At 40.5% G+C, this 21,615-nt stretch overlaps 1 protein-coding gene across 3 annotated transcripts in view; it reads left to right on the top strand.

Annotated features, from left to right (window-relative positions):
• Positions 1-21,615, top strand: part of LOC124621951 (multidrug resistance protein homolog 49-like) — an 891,132-nt gene that overhangs the window by 714,161 nt on the left and 155,356 nt on the right. For all 3 annotated transcript variants that reach the window (XM_047147468.1, XM_047147470.1, XM_047147469.1), the window contains exon 11: positions 920-1,045. In XM_047147468.1, the coding sequence (XP_047003424.1) occupies positions 920-1,045 (126 nt within the window). The remainder of the gene's footprint in view (positions 1-919; positions 1,046-21,615) is intronic.

Raw genomic sequence — 21,615 nt, 5'->3', positions numbered from 1 at the left:
ATCACCATTGCCCAGATGTTGTGGACATGTATGTGTGCACCACTTGGCTTTTCCTATAGTGCTGTGGACGTCTGAATGCTCCCTGAGGTGCCGACCTCTCACTGCTGCAGACAAATTACTTCTATATCTTGGTGAATAAGCAAGTTTCGAGTATTTATAGTGCAATATACATGTCTCATTGTGTGCTGTCTTTTGCAGAAAACCTCAATTCTGTATCGTGAATTGCTTGTGAATATGGCAATTGTTATGACCACATGATCTGCGATGCACAAGGACATGAGTGGCTACATTGTGTGCAAGCATCCCTTGGATGTAAGACCCATTAACTCAAGAACAAAATGAGATCTCGTTCTGCTCTCAATTTTAAAGAAAATTTTGATATATTATATACATTTCATTCAGTGCAGTGTATGAGCTAATGTCAAACATGCATAAAGCTTACGCAATGTGTTTTTACCTGTGAGAACTCTTTAAAATTTTGTGCAGTCTTTTACTTTGTTTGATGCAGTGCAGTAACTATGATGAATTATGAAAAGAAATTCAGTTCTTTGAGTGAAGATATCAGGCTTTAATATGTACAAAAATCAAATTTTTTCATTTCATATTGGCTAGAATCCCATCTCTCAACACAGGCAACATTTTGCATAATTTGATGCAGCACAGTGTGTATAATGGGTAATGAAAAGAAATTCAGTTCTTTATTGAGTGAAGATATCAGACTACATGATGTGCAACAATAAAAATTTTTCACCTAATAGTTTCCGAAAAGTGTGATAAGTATTTCATATCAGCTAGAACACCATCTCTCAGCACAGGCACTGGCCATAACAAAAGCAGTCTCAGCACAGAATGCAAAGAGTCCATCTGTAGCAGGGTTAATATCTGTCTGTCCCTTGTAATTTTTTGAGGGATATTGCAGGTGCTGCATGGACTGGAACTAAAAATCAAACCAGGAGAGACAGTTGCCCTAGTGGGAAGTTCGGGCTGTGGAAAGTCCACTGTTGTGCAACTAATACAAAGATTGTATGATCCCCAGCTGGGATCTGTAAGTATTAATGTACAGTATGTATTTGTAATTTGAAACTATTCAAGTTTGTGTAGAAAAACATTATCGATGTAGATTAAGTATTGCTTGTGTTAACTGTGCATCTGGACTATTTAATTTTATATTTTTCCTTTGGTAAGAGAGTGATTTCCCTCTCGCCCCATCCCCCCCCCCCCCCCCCTCTCTCTCTCTCTCTCTCTCTCTCTCTCTCTCTCTCTCTCTCTCTCTCTCTCTCTGTGTGTGTGTGTGTGTGTGTGTGTGTGTGCGTGCGTGCGTGCACGCATGCAGCACATTGAATTTTGCTTCTCTTGGTACTCATTGCAAAATACATGGTATCTGACATCTCACTTTTGTCTTTAGTTGTAAACTAGTAGGATAGTTCTAAATTTCAAATTTCTACTGACATCATCAGATCATCACCTCATGTTATAAAAATCTTCAGTACTTCTGTTAAATTGCAGAAACTGGCCAGACTGTTGAAAGTTTCACAGCTATTTTCATACAACATTAATTTATGACCAACAGAACTATTTAATGTTGCAGACTAATGTGTCAGTTAGAAAGGCGATGGGCAGTGCTTCTTGAAATAACCAGATTGCAGTACCAATAAAGTGTTCTTACAATGGCAGAATTGGAATTGGCTTCTGTTGTGCTTTAGTTTTGAATCATTTGGAAAGAGTTGACTGGGAAACAATCAAAGCTGGCATTCTAGATAGTGATGTTTCAGCAACCATTTGTCTGGTCCAGTAAAAAAAATGTTATTTTGGGTCCAGTGTGTTGTCACAGAAAGAGACTTTGAAATTGTGTTTTTCATGAAATTCAGTTTTTCATTGGTATTTCACCAGACTTACAAATGTAATGGACATGTAGCTATCTTTTTCTCTGCAGTTTAACTTCCATATACTTTACATATGAATTTATAGTAAAATTTTCCTTGAAAAATATGAAAAATATATGCAGGAATTACTTTTATCATATTTTACTGGTGTTATTTTTTTATATATATATTGTGGATGTATTTGTAATGTACTTCTTGACAGATGAATTAAAATTCCACAATGTTCTGATTGATATTAGTGTTTTAATTTTCATTGGCTTGTGTAAAGGTAGTAAGAATGAAGATTCCTTATGACAGTCAGTTACTCATATTTGTTGTACTCAAAGTACAAGGACAAAACAACAGGTTGATTTCTTGCTGTGTGTGCTTCAGCACTATAAAACTTTTTATCTCAATGCCAAATAATGTAGTAGTTATTGTTTGCTATTTTTGTAATGTAATATTGAAGAAACAGAGCTACACAAGAGAAAACTAACTAGTACAAAGCATTTTATATGACTATATTAAAATATTACTCTGTTCCCTACACAAATCTTGCACATTGCCAGGATGGGTGGTTTGAGTGTCTCAATGATATAACCAGCAGGCACACCAGAGGGTTACCTGTGTAGAGGTCAGACTAACACATGGTACTGGAAAAGAGACAGCAGTAATTTCAGTAATTTCAGGGGCAGTTGTTGAAATGTAGCAAGATAGGCTTAATCCTTTTGCAACGTTTCTATTCCTTTAGATAACTAATTTGTTTTCTCATCTTTGGTTGCTTCCACCTACACACACGCTGCATGTTCTTGTGTACAAAAAGTTGCCAGATTATTATTTGTACATTACTTTACATAATGTTATTATTCACGTCATAATTCATATCAGATGATTCTAATGGTGTATTTAGTTTTGCCTAAAACCTTGTTAGTTGAGAGAAATTAAGAACTGGAGTTGTTCCAATAACATGTAATCATAAAAATGTTGTAAACCAGCAACAGTTTATTCACAAAAAGACCTAGCTTACTGGATAGCCATAGTTTTACTCTTTCCCATAAGTAGTGTTCTTTTCCTGGAAACTTATAAAACAGGAAAATATTTGTAATTCAAGTTTTGACCCACATGACATTACTTTCGTCATTTGAGGCCTTAGCTTGTTTATTTCCCAGATTTGACATTGTACTCTGATTCAGATAGTACCACTAATTAAGAAATTTAATAAATTAGAAAAATTTTTAATCTGAGAATTTTATGTGAAATTCAGAAAACCACTGTGTTGGTGTGCAGTGTATTAATCAAATAGTACTTCGAACTTTAATACTTTTATAAACATTTGGCATACAGTAAGCCAATATTATTGTTGGGCTAAGTAGGTTGACCCCACTAATATATTTGGACATTATATTATTGTAAAGTAAAATGTAATTACTGAATTCATTAATTATTTGTACATCTGCCTTTATATACTTCCACCCAATAATGGGTCTGGAGTTAGCAGCTATAATTCAATCAGTTAACATCTATGTGTTAGCATCCACTCTTATATGCAAAATGTTGGATTCGAACTATGACACAGCTAAATTTCAATGTCGATAAAAGCGAGTCTGCGAGTGCTGTTCATTCTGATTGCATTTTATACCATAATTTATGCCTAGCTCCCACCTGATTCACACCTGAAGATGAAGGTCACATTGAGTAAGATAACATGTATGTGCATAAAGTTCATGGCTGGAAGTCACCCAGGTAATGTCTCAATGTCAGTCAGCATAATCATGATTGTCAGTGTGTCAGTGACAATATCTGCAGCCAGTACATTAACTGGTCTACATCTCAATGCAAGAGTTGTAGATATTCAATGTACTAAATGCGAAAGTTTGTGTCTCACCACCAGCTCACAAACATGTATGAGTGAACATGTGTATTTTTTTGGTAAGAACTTATTTAGATAGTCAGTCAGTGCTGTGTGGAAATGTGATGAGGAGAGACGTAAGTCACAAACGTGTGTACAACTATTAACAAGTTATTTCACCACTGTCTAGCACCAGTTATAATCAGTCACTAACTTGGTTTACAGATGTTACTGTCTTGAGGGAAAGTTAACTGACTGGTTGAGTATTACTGGTGGAATTCTAACTAACAAAATACTAGTATAATGGAAAGGTATCATGAGAACTAGTCATTATTCAAGTGTAAATTAATTTGAATAAATGTGAAAATGTACAAACTCATATCAATAGTGTTGCATTTGTCACTGAACTGTAGGACCAAGCCGGTCGTGGTGGCCGAGCGGTTCTAGGCGCTTCAGTCTGGAACCACGCGACTGCTGTGGTTGCAGGTTTGAATCCTGCCTCGGGCATGGATGTCTGTGATGTCCTTAGGTTAGTTAGGTTTAAGTAGTTTTAAGTTATAGGGGACTGATGACCTCAGATGTTAAATCCCATAGTGCTCAGAGCCATTTGAACCATTTTTGTAGGACCAAAAATTAAATAATGGATGAAAACATGTGGAAACTACAGCGATTATACGTCCTGAGGACATGCAGTTCTATTGAATGATTTACGATGATGGTATCTCCTTGGATAAAATGATCTGTACAATGTTCTTTGATACAAACCCAGTTTTAGGCTTCATCACCGCACACATCCAGCACACCTCCTGATGACTCCAGACCAATGAAATTACTGCCATGCCACTTGCACTAAATGCAGTCAGTGTGGAAAGCTACCCTTCAGGTCTACAAGCATTACATTATTCCCCCTAAGGTCTTCATGGTCTCCTCTTCACCCACCTGGAAAACTGAGTCAGCATCCTATGATGATAAGTGGGTTGCGCTGAAATAAGGAGTTTGGCAGAAAAGTGCAAAATGACAAAGCAAGAAGGGCTAGAGGACAAAAGAAAAGCTGTAGAAACTTATATGACTATGAGAAGGTTGCTACCTATTGGAAATTTAAAGAAACCTTTGGAGAAAAGAGCAGCAGCTATATGAATATCAAGAGCTCTTTTGGTGAGCCAGTTCTAAGCAGAGAAAGGGAAGCTGTTATGTGAAGGAATATATATAATGACGAGCTGTACAAGTGAATCAAACTTATAGACAATGTTGTAGAAGCAGAAGATGAAGTAAAAGATGATGAGATGGATTATATGATACTGCAAGAGGAATTTTTCAGTGCTCTGGAAATCTAACAAGGAAACATCACAAAATTGACTTCATATGCTAAGGGGAAAAAACGCACATACAAGGTCGGCCCCACACAAAAATTGCACCATAATTCTACAGAATGAAGTTGTGACCTTCTGAATGTACAGTGTTTAAACTTTTGTGTACACCAACTGTCTGTCGATCGCTCTGCCCCACTGCAGCTGCTTAATGCCAGTGTGTGAAGTGCTTTACGGTGGAATGAATAGGAGGTTTGTGAAATAGTGATTTTGTATAAGTAACTTGCTTTATTCGTTGTGTCAAATTCTGTGGTTTCTAACCTGTGTCTGGTGCCAAAGATCTCTGTACTTTGAACATTTTTATGTATCAATTCACAAATGAAGTGTAAATGAAAGGAAAAATGATTGTGTCACTAAAGAAGTAGCATAGCACTATTTAATTATTAACATCACTGTTTAGCATTATTCTGTTTGGATTTTATGGCTGATACTGCTGAAGTGAAGCAGATTTACAGGAGATGCAACATTCTTCAATGTTATTGGCATAATTGAATAGTAAATTGAAAAACATAAACTTCATTTTGTAATAATTCTTTAGTTGTTTAGGTTTATTCATCTTAATTTTGTGTTGTATCAATATGAGAACATTATTAAAATAATATAGAACGTACATGTGCATGAGTTTGACATACTACCTACTCATGTTGCTTACCTATTTTTTGTGTAGAATAATATGTGTTTGTGAATAACGTTTCAAAAAACCCTGGACAGATATGTCTTATTTGTCACTCTGCTAGTAGTTAATGCTCACGCATTAAGCAGCTGCAGTGGGTGGTAGAGCAAGTGACAAAAAACTGGTGTGTACAAAAGTTTAAAAGCCTGTACTTTCGGAAGGTCATAACTACATACTATCAAAATTATTGCCCAATTTTTTGTGTGGGGTCGATTGCAGGGGCTGATAACTTGGATGTGAGCTTTCTTCATCTTGAAATATTAGGTCAGGTTGGTGACATTTCCTTGTAAGTCAAAACAAGACATCTGGAGTAGATGACATTGCCTCAGAATTATTGAGTTACTGGTACTAGGCAGAAAATTATTCCACCTGCTACCCCAGGTATCTGAAACAGACAAAATACCTCCAGACGTCATGAAGGGTGTAATAATCCCAAATCCAAAGGAGACAGATGCGAACAGGTATGAATGTTACTGAACCGTCAGCTTAATAAGCCATGGTTACAAAATATGAGGTGGCACCCAAAAATAACAAGAATTTTTTTACAAAACATTGTGTATTTGACAGAAAATTTTCAAAACTTAAACATCTACAAAATAGTATCCATCAGACATAATACTCTTGTACCAACATGTTTTATGTTGGTGGAAATCATTTTAAACTCATCTGAAGTTATGAAGTTATGCTGTTTAGTGCTTCAAAAGAGTTTTTTCACTTTTTCTTCATCTTGAAAATGCCTCCCTTATAGCGAAGATTAAGTTCCTTGGCAGTTTTCCATTTTCATTCCTGTCAATATCTGGACATCACCCTCCATGCCACTGGGGTTCTTTGTTGTAGTCCCGGGATCCACGTTCAACTCATGGTGAGACTGTATTCATGTGAATTTAGACAATTTGTATGGTCTCTTTGCCTCCGCTGTCTCAGGTGTAGGGCACAGATCAAATCCTGTGCTGTGTTTTTGTGACTGAGTGTGTCTGTGAAATCTGAGCAGTGCCACTACTGCCACTAACCAGCTGCATGAGGACATGCCTATCTTGTGCCCAGAGAGATCTGAGTGCTGACGTCATGTACCACTGAGCAGTTACCACTGACTGGCCCGCCACCATTATGCTCATGTTGAAATCATAACAACATGTGCAAAAGCTAAACATCTGTCACACAAACCTACATTTTCTTGCAGCTCATCAGATCTGCTCTCCAGTGGGGTTCTGTGTGGCAGCTGTGCCACAGAAATGCATGAATGGACTGGACTGCTCACAGCCAGCACAAGCTAATTGTGTCACATATCCGTCAGTGCGCATATACACTGGTAGGCAAAATTCTGCCAACATGTGTGGTTTGCATAATTGTGGGTTGGGAAATTGCAACAGCTGTGTGACTTTAGCCACTATACAGTAAAGATGCGTTTCCCAAGAATATTTTCAGCAGTCTGCAGACTATGTAGTTTGAGCCAACATGAGCTCCCCTTTGGCCCATCTGGAAGTTTTTTTGGCACTCCCCAGTCATTTTTGATTTTGTTTCAATGTTTCTGTGAAGTACACAGTGCCCCACTGTCATGAAGAAAGTTCGTTTCATTCCAGATATGCTGTTCTCCTGCACTCACATGATTGGGTGACACGCTTGTCACTGAGGAGTGTACACCCTCTGGGATTGACGCCATTATCGTGATCTCTGGTTAATGGACATTGCCTTCAGATTTCACTTTTGTCACCTTTTCATTTACTCATTTGTGTGGAACAAATACATTTTTGACAGACGCGTGCGTTATCAGTTTCCATCACCACACCATCACCATAGCCTACATTCTGTACGTAGTGCATGAGTGCTACAATAACATCAGCTCACTGCACAACTGACATGTAAGCAGCAATAGCAACACATTCCTGCTTTGCTGTTGTTATGATGCACTCTGATAATCGATGGTAAATTAAACAACTACCACAAAATTCATGCTTTGTACCAAGATTGCTCTTGAAGTTACACAAATGATTTTCTAAAGCTACTAACTTTATTTCTGATTCCGTGATGGGAGATAAGAATGGGGAAGAGATGATAGGACAGAGGGGCTGGAAACTTTTGGGTGGAGGGTGTGGGGACAGTATGTTACCATACGTCGAGGCCAGGATAATTGTGGGAGCGGAGAATGTGTTGTAAGGTTAACTCCCATCCATGCAATTCAAAAAAGCCGGTGGTAGAAGGAACTATTCAGGTGGCTCAGGTAGTGAAGCAGCCATTGAAATCAAGTCTGTTGTGTTTAGACCACCCTGCGGCACGACATGCAGCTGAACATGACACACTTGATTTAAATGGCTGCTTCACTACCTGAGCCATCTGAATTCTTCTCTCCACTACCAGCTGTTCTGAATTGTGCAGATGGGTGTTATCCTTACAACACATTCTCCACTCCCATAATTATCCTGGCCTCAACCTGTGGTAACATACTGTTCCCACACCCTCCGCCCAACAGTTTCCACGCTCTGTTGTATCATCTCCTCTTCATTCTCATCTCCCACCCTGTTTATTTGCAACGCTCTGCCAGTTCATCTGCTTGTCTTTCCCCAATCTGCTCCTTTTTTTGCTCCTTGTTTCTTCACCTCCCTGCCCCACAACCTCCTGACACTACACTTATTGACAGTCTAGTTCCACACACTTCACCAGACAACATTTGTCTCTCTCCCCCTTGTACACTATTATCCCTTCCCCATCCCCCTCAGTTTGCTGCTTTTATCCCTTGCGATAGTTGCATTCCGGCCTGAGATTCTGGAGTCGGCGGTCATGTGTGCATGAGGCGTGGTTGCTTGCTTGTGTGTGTGTGAATAGTGTATGTGTCTGTCTTTTGCTGATGAAGTCTGTGACTGAAAGCTTTATGTAAGTGCCTTTTAATTGTGCCTGTCCACAACTTGATGTGTCTTCTTTACAGTAAGTAGCAGTCTGTCTTTTCCTATATTGTTGAGATGCAATTTTCAGTTATTTCTTCAGACAAACTTAGCTGAGCAAAACAGTCTATATGATAACTAGCCAACTATTTTCCTTTTATTTAGTAGATATACCATTGTTTTGGGATGACTACCACCAAAGTATCATTTAGGATGAATGGGTATAGGCAGAGGGTATATACCAGCAATGCAAAATATCCTGTTGCAAAGCATGCTCTACCACATGACAGTCATGACCACAGTGCCTGTTTCATCACATGCGCCATCTGGGGTTTTCCCTCAGACACCAGTTTCTCAAAACTCTGCACAAGGAAACTAGTGCTACAACATGTCCTTGGTTGTCACCACCCACCTGGGCTTAATTTACATTAATTTATTTGATCTCAGCATTTCTTCACAATAACTGTTCCTTTCTAAACTCCATTTTAGTTTTTTACATCTTTGATTTTCTGACCTGTCTATTTTTCGTCATCCCCCTACCTCATCTATTACATACAATGCACTTAGCTTTTCACTCTTATTGATTTAAGCTCAATGTTTTAGCAGTATGCTCTGTCTTGTATATTACACTGCCTTCCACTATTAAGCTCTCAGGTTTTCAAATCTCATTCGGTGCAGTCCCCAACCATCAGCCTTTCCTTCTAATCCCAACTGCTAAGTCTCCTCTGTCCTGGGAATCTGGGTGACCTTTTCATCTCCACCCTTTTTCCTAAACTTCTCCAGTCCTTTTCGTTCACCCCTCGTCCTTCCCCTTCAACTCTTCTGCCAAAAGAAGGAGCCACTGGCTCCAAAAGCTTGCATACATGAAACATTTTTTGTATTGTGTTCTCCTGCCACTGCTTGATGAGAAGGTTTTTTTATCTATACAGTTCCATTATATTGGTTTGGGATTTGTTATATACATTTTTATTAACTCTGTGTCAGTGTTTGGGCTGCATAAGTGAACATTCTCTTTGTTGGGATGGGAATTATATTTATACTTTTGGAGAACTGTGTCTTACTAGTTTCTGCACTGCTCGCAATAAAGCTGATTAAAAATATTTCTAACCTTTTTCGAGTCCTTCCATTCCTTTGCTTCTTCTTCAATATTTTCACAAATTTCTGTGTTGGCATTTATGTGTGTCTATACTGACTTATAACGCTATTTGGACATGTAATTTCTATTTGGTGGAAACTAATTTGGTTTCCCTTATTAACTTTCCTAATTAACTTCCCTTATTCACTTTCCAACCCTCTCAAGTGTCATTAATGACCCACATTTCTTTATTAATCTCATAATTACCATGTATCATTTTTAAGTCATACAATAGTTGTTACAGCTCACCCCTTACAAATACAGTTACTGACGTACGTTGGTACGGTGGGACATACAATGTTCTAATTGAAAAATATAGTAGACAAAATATTTGTACATCTTCTTCTAGATTTTCATATCAGTGAATTCTTCACCAAGTTTGTGACCTAAGTAACAGTTACAACTCATTTAAGTTGTACGGTTTAAAAGGCCAGCAGCAAGAGACTGTGGTCATGTGTGTATACGAGATGCGTTTGCTTCAGTGTGTGTGTGTGTGTGTGTGTGTGTGTGTGTGTGTGTGTGTGGGTGGGTGTGTGTGTGTATTTATGATGAAGGCCATGTTGGCCAAAAGTTTACTTCACAACAGTCTTTTTGTTGTGCCTATACGCGATTTAGCATTTCCACTGTATGATATTGTCAGATTTTGCAGTTTCATTTACCTTAATTTTATCTCAAATTTTGTGTCAGTACTTTTTTTTTTAAAGACAATCATCCTGTGACATAAATTCATAACTACATTATTATGTTAATGGTATTGTCCATTGTTCATTGGTAGGGCAGTTTCATATTTAAAAGCAAAATGCATGTAAATCACAAATTCCTAGTAGTAATTAATATTTTGGCCCATCAGTCAGGCTTAGCTTAATACAGCATACTAAAGAATGTAAGTATTGAAGCAGAATGTAATGATGGTAAAGGTAAGTCTGTAAAATGGTGACTATAAATGTAGCGTTTCCTTAAGTTAAATCTTCCAGGTTGAGAGGTTGCTCAATATTTAAACCTATTCCCTGATGTTTCATATACAACTGTCAAAACATATTTGTCTGTTCAGGGTGTACACAACCCAGGACAACTGGGAGATATGGGAAAAACCCAGTAATTTTTTCATCCAGGAGAAAGCTGGGAAAAACCTGGGAATTGTTTAGAATTCTGGGAATTTTTTATTGTTTTATTTCTCAGTTAAATTTTTATAACTTTGACTGGTAAGAACCAATACTCTAACAAAGAATATTACTGTATCTCACAACTGCAGCAATAAAACACGAATGAAAAAAAAAAAAATGAAAACAAAACTTAAGTTGCAAAGGAAATGCACCATATACAACAGCAAATCACAGTGCTCGTACAAGCGTCTGCCAACAGCAAAATGTGTAAAAGGCTTTAGGAACACTATGCATTGTTTCATAACAACAAATTGCCTCCGATGAGCATGACGTCACAATTGCTTACATTAGATTCATTTGAGCGGTTGCGAGCAAGCTTATGCACATGTGCTGTTGAGTCGTGTATGAGTAGTACCTTCTCCTGCCTCTAGCTACAGTAGTGTGGCAGTTAGCTGTATAAGCAGCTAGATGCTATACGGAAAAAATCTTATTGGTGCACCTAAGCTGCCAGATTTGCGTATGCGCAACAGGCCCGGAACTAGGGGGTGGGGGCAAACCGGGGTATCTGGCCCGGATGGCAGTGTCGGGGTGGGGGGGTCACCAAATTCGTATTATTGAGGAAAAAGACCTTGTTTCACAAAGCGCCTAGCATCCAGTGCACATTGGTCTAACAATTACTCATATGATTTTGAATGCATCCCTGTTGGTTTTTGAACATTTTTGATCAAATTCTAAGTTGATTTCTGAATGAATTGTAAGTTAATTTTTGAATGCGTGCATAGTGTACGTGATGTCTCTGCCAGGGGAATCCCTGTTGCATCTAGAAATAAACTTACCTGCTGTGAATAAATCCAAGTGGGTGAATGCCAATTGCTGTGTATGTGGTTGACTGGGTTTGCAAATGATCAGCACTGTTATAATTACTAGCAAATTCCATAGATTCAGACTACTAGAGTGGAAATAAATGACTAACAGGAATAACAGGCAACAAAGATTATGAATTGTCTTCTCCTTGTATCCAAGAAAATGAAATTTTGACAGAAAATTTTTGGCCACACCGCTACACTACTAAGGGCCAGTTATACAGTCCCTAGCTAGCAGCTGCTAAAGTTCTATTCTGGGAGTCGCACGGAAGACGCGTTGTACGAACACGTAATAACACCTAATAGAGAATAAATGCGGGATAACTAAACCGGTGATTGTGGCAGGGTTAGTAAAGTTAACCAGAGAATAAGTTTTTGACACTGGCAGGAATAGTTACAGAATCAGTGATGACAAGATTGTTTGTTAGAATGAGGAAGGAGAAGAAATGGGGACTCACACAAATTACAGAAGAATATGACAATTCCAAATTTATATAAAAATTTTGTGCTACTACTTTTCGATCTGATGCTTCAGAAGCTAGAGAGTATGAATGAAATGTAAAAATATTTCCTAACATTAAACATTTTGCTTGTAGTAGGCCTAATAGACATTTGGTATTGGTACTTTGTGAATTATATTCTGTCGTGTTATAAAAATGACCATTTATGCCAGAACAGTCTCGTTTATTTGGTGTGTGAACAATTGCTGCAATATTAGCCAGGCCTATTTTGTTTTACCTAGCAGACAGTGACAAAATACATGTAATTAGAACAAGAAACCACACCAGTCTTGGGTACTATTTTTATTAAGGGATTTTCTAGTATTAGACAATGACATTTGATTTTTTATGTAGCAAGTTGTCGATGAACTTTGATGAGGTAATAGATCCTTTCCCAGAAAGGAAAGTATGCCATATAAAACTGTGGCAAGATTAGAGAGAGAAAAAAGCTAGGACTTAAGGATTGAAGAAATGTGTACTGTCTTGCTTGTCTCTTGTCTTTACTCGTTTTATGTATCCTATATTTAATTTTATGTCACAGAAAACAGTTATTAACTAAAAGGCAGTAAAGACCGCAAATTTTCTGAAGAGCTCTTGTTCTACCAGTTACAAATAATCCCATCCAGTATTAATTGCGAGATTTTTAAAAACAGGGACAGGATGTCAAACCGGCCAACTGGGAGCAGAAGAGGCATCACAGGACATTTTAATTTCCACTGACCTGAATATAGTTTGATGGCATCCATTACAAAATATTACACATTTGAATTCCACAGAGCGAAATATGGAGACATGCGATGGAAGATTGCTGTGCAAAGAGGGATGGCACTGCACTTTGACACACTGAAGACCAAAGAAAATGTCTTACGTTCCCTCGAACATGTATGTTTTATGTATCACACTCTTCAGAAAGATGTGCACAAAAAATGAAGATATCTTTGAAAAGCTGATTTTTTTTACCAGACCAAATGCACAGAACAGTCTGAGTTGTAGTGGGGAGGTGGTAGTCTCCACATGACTCGAGTTAAGTGATTTTGCTGTTTCCTCTTCGTTTATTGCTCTCATGTCAAATGAACACAAAATGGATTTCTGTGGTTGGGAGCTATCAAGTGAATTAAAATACATTCACATAATTACGGAAGGCTAAAATATGTTATTAATTTCAGATTTAATTTTGTTTCCACCTTTCTGACACTCAAGCGTTAATCGCTTTGCAGAAAAATGAAGTTATTTTTGTCGGTTTGTTAAAGAAATTTGACTTTTATTAATCTTTTCTGCTGAGACATCAATTTATTTGAAACGGAGTGTTTAATTCAACACTATTGGCTAGTTTCAACTGTTCACTGCATTTCAAGTTCATGTTTTCATCTTCTAGCATGTATGGCATTATGCCATAATAAAGAACCAAACATGAGATGATATAGTACTGGTACTCCAAGAAAATTTACATCTGAAGCTGGACATACGAATGTGCACATTAAGCCAAATAATGCATTTTAGTGTGGTTCATAAAATTCCCATGCTCTTGGATTATCCTCTAATGTCTTGTTTCCTTTATGACGTACGATCGTTTAATGTTTTACATGTATGAACATATGGGCTTCCTGCATCATCGTAGCTGTGCAAGCGTGGTGATGCCTTTTATCTGGCGCTCACTGGCAACTGCTGAAACAAATCCATGTCTAACAGATCGCGGAAAATATTTGGAACGGTTGTTTGAAAAGCATTACTTTCAAAGTAAATTTCTTTTTTCGCAAGATGAACTCTGTGCACGAAAGTCATGAATTTCTTAAATCACAGAGCATTTGACTCTCATTCAAAAATCAAATCTTTGAGGACGACCATTTAGAATATTTTCGAGCCCAAATCAGACATTTATGTCGTTGAAAATTTTACTGGCTCATTTGTGTTATGTATCTTAAAGTGTAACACATGCTAAAAAGATCACCTTTATGTGTGACAGCTTCGCTTCTCTTGCAGCTTATTAATCTTAGAGACCAATATTATATGTGGAAGCTTTTCTTTTCTTGTAGCAACACTATGTATAATAATTTAAACCATTACCTTCTCAACAGTGATGTTGCTATTGGCTGACTACATCATGTGTCCTATGCTCTGAATTAGAGATGGGCACATTGAAACACATAGGGTACACCGGGGCAATGCCGACACCTGGGGCAATACTGACACAGGTTTTAATTGTATTTTGATAGCAGAGCGCTGCTGCGTAGTGCTGCGCCCTTGCGGACGACACCACAACTAGTGCTCAGTGTGTTTCTGTCTTATACGCATGCCAGTAGTTTTGTGGTATTTTACCTTAAAATTTTATAGTTTTCGGTGTAAAGGACTTCTGAACAAATTAAGGTAATACTCCAATCATTTGTGTCGCTAAAATCCAACATATAGAGCTAGATATTACATATTTTAATGAACATTTTGGTATAGTAGTTGTAACATTTCAATAGTGTGTTGTAGTCTGTAGGATTAGGTATCCGCCATCTTGTCCCTCCGGGGTAATGCCAACATCCCACTATGGGGCAATATCGACAGGGTGTCAGTGTTTCCCCTTCTGCCCTATTATGTTGCATGGGATTGTTAATGCCTAAAAGTTTGTTTTTATTGTGTTCCAGATGGTGAGATTGAGAAAATGGACAACTGAGAGGGGTAAATAGGATGAACAAACTCTTAAAAGGGCACTTGAGCTATTTGAAAGTGGTAGATCAGTAAAGAGCATCGCCGCAGAAGTAGGAATCCCCAGAATTATGCTACATGATCGCTTAAAAGCAAAATCAGCAGCCAAACCAGCCTTGGGAAGAAAAGCCTATTTTACACCCGAACAGGAATCTATTCCGGCTGACCATATAAAGCAATTGTCTAACCAGTACTATGGTATCACATTAACAGACTTACGCCGATTTGCATACAACCTTGCAGAAAATGTAAATATTAAGCACAGCTTTAACAAAGGAACAAAAGTGGCAGGTGAGGACTGGGCGGCCGGTTTCTGGAAAAGGAACCCAACCTTAAGCCTAAGGCAGCCTTCTGCAACAAGCCTTAACCAAATTCTGGCTTTTAATAAATCTGAAGTTGATTTATTCTTTTCAGACTTGTATAAAGTATATCAAAAACATCAATTTAAGGCAACAAGAGTATTCAGTATGGATGAAACTGAGATATCAACAGTTCAAAAGCCAGGAGAGGTTTTAGCCTCTAAAGGCCAACATCAGGTAGGCTCTGCAACGAGTTTGGAACGAGGGAGGAATATTACGGTGGTCTGCGCTGTCAGTCCTTCTGGGATTTACATCCCACTCATGTTCATCTATCCCTGGAAGTGGATGTCTCCTCAGTTGGAAAAAGGAGGGCCAGCTGGGGCCATATATACATGTACACATAACGGATGGTCAAACGAAGACTAGTCAATCATTGGCTTAAACACTTCAAAAAGAACGCCAAACCAACCAAGGAAGACCGCGTGTTATTAATTATGGACAACCACGGAAGTCGCATCTCTCTAGATATCTATGAGTTTTGTAGGGCTAATTATATTCACGAGGTTTCTATACCACCACATACGTCACACAAATTGCAACCTTTAGATTTGGCTTTTTACGGTCCTCTCAAGAAGGCATTCAACATTCAGTGTAGCAGGTTCTTAAGGGCTAATCACTTCAAGACGATACCAGTTTATGATATTGCTTTCATCTTCAATGAAGCTTACATGAACGTCGCAACCATGGAGAAGAGCATATCAGATTTGGTGCAGCAGGGATCTTCCCGTACAAACCAGGAAAGTTCAGTGATTTTGATTTTATCTCTTAGAACAGATTCTAAACTCTGGTCATCATTGACCCAGAAAATGTTGACAGACCAATGAATGGTGATGGTGTTCATGATGGGAATAATGCAGTCACTGAGGAGCCTGCAAACACAAATCAGGCAAAGGCTGGAAATTCACAGCATTGATAGAAAACCACCAAATTGAATTTGACTGGATCTTATGCTAATCCAGTAGCTTGCTCCTCAAGGTCGGGTCCTGGGACAACACCTTCTCCAAAAAAACTCTCAGGATACAACTCACTTCAGAGAAGCCTTAGAAGCTTTATCACCTGTGCAACAACAGCAACGACAACCTCACGATGGTGTCAAACAAGAAGTTGACAGGAAGCAACATTCCATTATTATGACGTCTACACCCATGAAAACTGTAGTGGAGGAAGCACAGAATTTTGTGGCGGCGCTCGTAGCGACAAGCAATTTGCTGTAGAAACAGCTTACGAAGTCACCGCCACACTTTTAATAGCGGGCCGACCTGTCCGCTGGAACAGTGAACAGAAAGATGAAAACCCGAACACTCTGATTAAATAAAAGTCGGTACTTATCTTTATTAACGAAGATACAGTAACACAGTAGTGAACTCCGTGTCTACAGAAATCTGTCTAGTTCGAGTCGGAGCGGCTAGGTCAGCGTCGGCTGACGACAAACAACAACTCGGCTGCGATGAACACACAACTGACTAGCCAGTACACAATTCGGTGGCGAGTATACAACTGAGCGGCGAATACAGAACTGTCCTAGCTCTCGCGACTCCAGCGCTTAAGAAACCAGAAGCCAGCGGTGGCGCGCGCAGACTTGCGGCGATTTCCTGTCTCGCTGGCGCTGCTTATGCGGACGGCGTCCGGACTTTGATGCTGCCAACCTTTTGGCAGTGGGCTCGGGTGGCATTACTGGCTAGGATATAACACAGAAGAAAAGAGTCACTAAAGATATGAAAGCTAAGTGTAGATTAGAAAAGGTAATTGATGACCCAAAGATTGTTCCAAAACTTAAGCTTTTGAAGAAGTCAGGTCAAGTCAAGGGTAAACCCAAAATAAAATCAAGCACTACCAAATGCAAGGCCACATCCAAAGGCAAAAAGAAAGAAGAAAAGGTGCAGCAGACAGATTTCTTTCGAAGAAACATCTTCTGAACAATAAATAGATAAGTCAGCATTGTGCGATGACGATGAAATGGATGACGGAATTGATTTATTTTCCAAAGACAGTGAAATGAAATGTGTTTGGTCTATGGGGAATATGGCATTTAAACTGAACTGTGGTATCTGTGTATATTTTGTGGGTAGTGGGCACATGTAGACTGTAGCATCTATGATTCTCCTGAAAACTACATTTGTGACTTCTGCTCTACTTCTTAAAATGATTTGTTTTATTTTCAGACTTATTTGTCATACATCTTTATCTATAGTCATGACATACTATTGTTGTTGTTGTTCTTGTTGTTGTGGTCTTCAGTACTGAGACTGGTTTCATGCAGCCCTTCATGCTACTCTATCCTGTACAAGCTTCTTCATCTCCCAGTACCTACTGCAACCTACATCCTTCTGAATCTGCTTAGTGTATTCATCTCTTGGTCTCCCTCTATGATTTTTACTCTCCACACTGCCCTCCAATACTACATTGGTGATCCCTTGATGCCTCAGAACATGTCCTACCAACCGATCTCTTCTTCTAGTCAAGTTGTGGCACAAACTCCTGTTCTCCCCAATTCTTTTCAATACCTCCTCATTAGTTATGTGATCTACCCATCTAATCTTCAGCATTCTTCTGTAGCACCAAATTTCGAAAGCTTCTATTCTCTTCTTGTCCAAACTATTTATCGTCCATGTTTCACTTCCAAACATGGCTACACTCCATACAAATACTTTCAGAAACGACTTCCTGACACTTAAATCTATACTCGATGTTAACAAATTTCTCTTCTTCAGAAATTCTTTCCTTGCCATTGCCAGTCTGCATTTTATATCCTCTCTACTTCAACCATCATTAGTTATTTTGCTCCCCAAATAGCAAAACTCCTTTACTACTTTAAGTGTCTCATTTCGTTATCTAATTCCCTCAGCATCACCCAACTTAATTCGACTACATTCCATTATCCTCATTTTCCTTTGTTGATGTTCATCTTATATCCTCCTTTCAAGACACTGCCCATTCCGTTCAGCTGCTCCTCCAGGTCCTACACTGCCTCTGAGAGAATTACAATGTCATGTTTCTTCTCCATGGATTTTAATTCCTACTCTGAAGTTTTCTTTTGTTTCCTTTACTGCTTGTTTAATATACAGATTGAATAACATCACCCCCCCAGGGGATCCACAACTCTTTTGTGGATACGTGCGTAGCGAGCACGGGACCCTGAGCTAATGTGGCCTTCCTTCCTTTCCGGGCTGCATACCTTCCCTTTCCACATCCTTCCCCATCCCCCATCTTCGCCCCCCCCCCCCCCCCCACCTCTGGCTCTTTCCTTCCCTTTATCCCCCTCTCGGAGTATGGTTTGTGCCTACGTCCGGAGATGGATGCTCGTAAATGTACTGCATTCTTCGTCTTCCTTGCTTGTATGTCTTCATCCTTCCTTTGTCCTTCTCTTTTCCTCACCTCTTCTCTTTACCCTTTTCTCCACTGCGGCGTTTGAGACCTCTCTTCTTTCCTTTCCCTTTGTCTTTCTTTCTCCCTGTGCATGTCTGAAGGCCGACCCACGCACTTCCATGCGTAGCCGGTGACGGGGTAACGCGTAATTCCCCGCCCCGGGTAGACAGGTAGGACACGTACGTACCCCCTGGTAACGGCCAGGCCCAGGGAAGGGTGATTACCCGAGCTGATACCTTCCAAAAGTGCCGATTGGTCCCTCCGTCCGTTTGTCGGGAGGTGTGACCTGAGGTGTGAACAATCACCTAAAGTCACAGAGTCTCGGCCACAGTCAGTTCTTCCATCGTTGCCACAGTTCCTTGTTGTTTCTCGGTCTGACGAAGGTCACGACTTCTCCACGGTCAACCCTTTCATTATTCGGAAAGGCGTCGACGCAATTGCAGGTCCTGTAAAGTCTTGTTCCAGATTACGGAATGGCACTCTGTTGTTAGAAACAGTCAGTGCCCTCCAGGCACAAAAATTGCTGCGTACCTCACTACTACACACCTTCCCTGTCCGGGTGGAACCGCACCGTACTTTAAATTCCTCGCGTGGAGTCGTTTATACACGCTCCCTTGATGGATTGTCTGACGAAGAAATTCAGCACTACCTGTCTGACCAGGGCGTAACGGCTGTTCATAGAGTTATGAAAAGGGTTGACACGAACATCATTCCAACCTGCACTGTCTTCTTGACATTTGACAAAGTTCAATTCCCATCGAAAATCAAAGCAGGCTATGAGATAATTTCCGTTCGCCCTTACGTCCCAAACCCTACGCGTTGCTATCGATGTCAGCGGTTCAATCACACCAGGCAGTCCTGTTCCAATCTGGCCAAATGTGTTACGTGTGGCAAGGATGCCCATGAGGGTGCTTGTCCACCTCCATCCCCTCACTGCATCAACTGTATGGGTGACCACGCTGCTTCCTCTCGAGATTGTCCCGTTTTTAAGGACGAAAAGCTCATCCAGGAAATTAGAGTGAAGGAAAAGGTGTCGACCTTTGCTGCTCGAAAGTTATTCGCCAGTCGACAGCCCACCGTGCCTCAGAAAGGAAAATACAGCACTGTCCTTGCTTCTCCTCGGCCAACAAAGGAGGCAGCCACGCAGACTTGCGACCTCACCTTTAGTGCCACGGTCATCAGATCGGCCAGCACAAAGATCGCCCGTTCAACCTCACCACTTTCGCCTGCCCACTCTCTGGCTCACCCTTCGTCGAGTTCTGCTAAATCTCGAGCCCAAAAGTCAGACACCAAGTCTTCGAAAAAAGAGCATACTCGTGAAGAGTTTTTACGTACCGCAACTTCCCAACCATCGGTTCCTCCTTCCTCTAAACATCATACTTCCAAGAAGGCTACAAAGAAACCCAGTTCCTCTCCTTCTCCGCCAAGGCGTGTCCCATCTACAGCACCACCTGGTGGAAATCGCCCTCGGCCGTCTTCTGTGTCGCCGAGGCGCACTGCTAGCGGCCGATCAACCGGCAGATCGCTGGTGGCAGGAGCTGCTCCTGACCAACCTATGGATCAGGATCTTCTGCCTTCGGCTGAATGCCATTCCATGCTGTCGGTCGCAATCTCAGAGCAGTCTTGAGTTGACAGCGACCTTGGTCGCATTCCTCCTTTTTCTGTTCACCCTATGTCCATTATCCACTGGAATATCCGCGGTATTCAAGCCAATCGGGATGAATTGTCGATCCTCTTACGATCCTACTCGCCAGTCATCTTCTGTCTTCAGGAAACAAAGCTGCGTCCCCATGACCGCTTTGTTCTCCCTCATTTTCAGTCCGTCCGATATGATCTCCCCTGTGTTGAAGGCACTCCAGCACATTGAGGACTCATGATTCTTCTCCATGAAACTCTCCATTATCACCCAATCCATTTAAACACTTCCTTCCAAGCTGTCGCGGTCCGTCTTTCCCTTTCCGGATACACATTCTCTCTTTGTACTGTATACATTCCATCGTCCACACCAATGGCACGAGCTGATCTCCTTCATCTTCTTGGTCAGCTTCCACCCCCATATTTGCTGGTTGGGGACTTCAATGCCCACCACCCGCTTTGGGGATCTCCACATCCTTGTCCACGTGGCTCACTATTGCTAGACGTCTTCCACCAAGCAGATCTAGTTTGCCTCAACACTGGGGTCCCTACATTTTTGTCTGCCTCCACGACAAATTTATCTCATTTGGACCTTGCGGTCGGTACTGTTGCGCTAGGTCGGCGCTTCGAATGGTTCGCCCTTGATGATACACACTCGAGTGACCACTTTCCATGTGTCCTTCGACTGCGGCCTCAACTGCCCTACATGCGCCCGCGCAGCACTTTGCTGAGATTTCGAGCTCTTCAAATTACCCGCCAGCGTTTCTCCCGAAGAAATGTGCAGCGGAAGTGCGACCTCTTGCTTTCTCCTCTCAAAATCGCGAAAGCTACAATAATGTTTTCTCCTTGCGGGAACTCCAACATGCACTCTCTTCTTCTCGCTCCTCCGCCCCAGGGCCAGATGGTATCCACGTCCAAATGTTGCTGCATTTATCAACCCATAGTCTGCGTTACCTCCTTCGCCTTTATAATCGAATTTGGACCGACAGTACTTTTCCCAGACGATGGCGGGAGGCAATCGTCGTTCCTGTTCCAAAACCTGGAAAGGACAAACATCTCCCCTCTAGCTATCGCCCCATTTCTCTCACGAGTAGTGTCTGTAAGGTTTTGGAGCATATGGTGAATTACCGTTTAGCGTGGTGGCTGGAATCCCGCAGTCTTTTAACACCTGCCCAATGTGGATTCCGGAAGCATCGTTCTGCAGTTGACCATCTTGTTGCTCTCTCCACTTATATCATGAACAATTTTCTCCGGAAACGCCCAACAGTAGCAATATTTTTTGATCTGGAGAGAGCATACGATACCTGTTGGAGGACAGGCATCCTCCGCACACTGT

Source organism: Schistocerca americana, chromosome 7 (assembly GCF_021461395.2).
Source record: "Schistocerca americana isolate TAMUIC-IGC-003095 chromosome 7, iqSchAmer2.1, whole genome shotgun sequence".
Taxonomy (NCBI): Eukaryota; Metazoa; Arthropoda; class Insecta; order Orthoptera; family Acrididae; genus Schistocerca; species Schistocerca americana.
The sequence above is the reverse complement of the archived record's forward strand: the minus strand, read 5'-3'. Positions and strand labels throughout refer to the sequence as shown.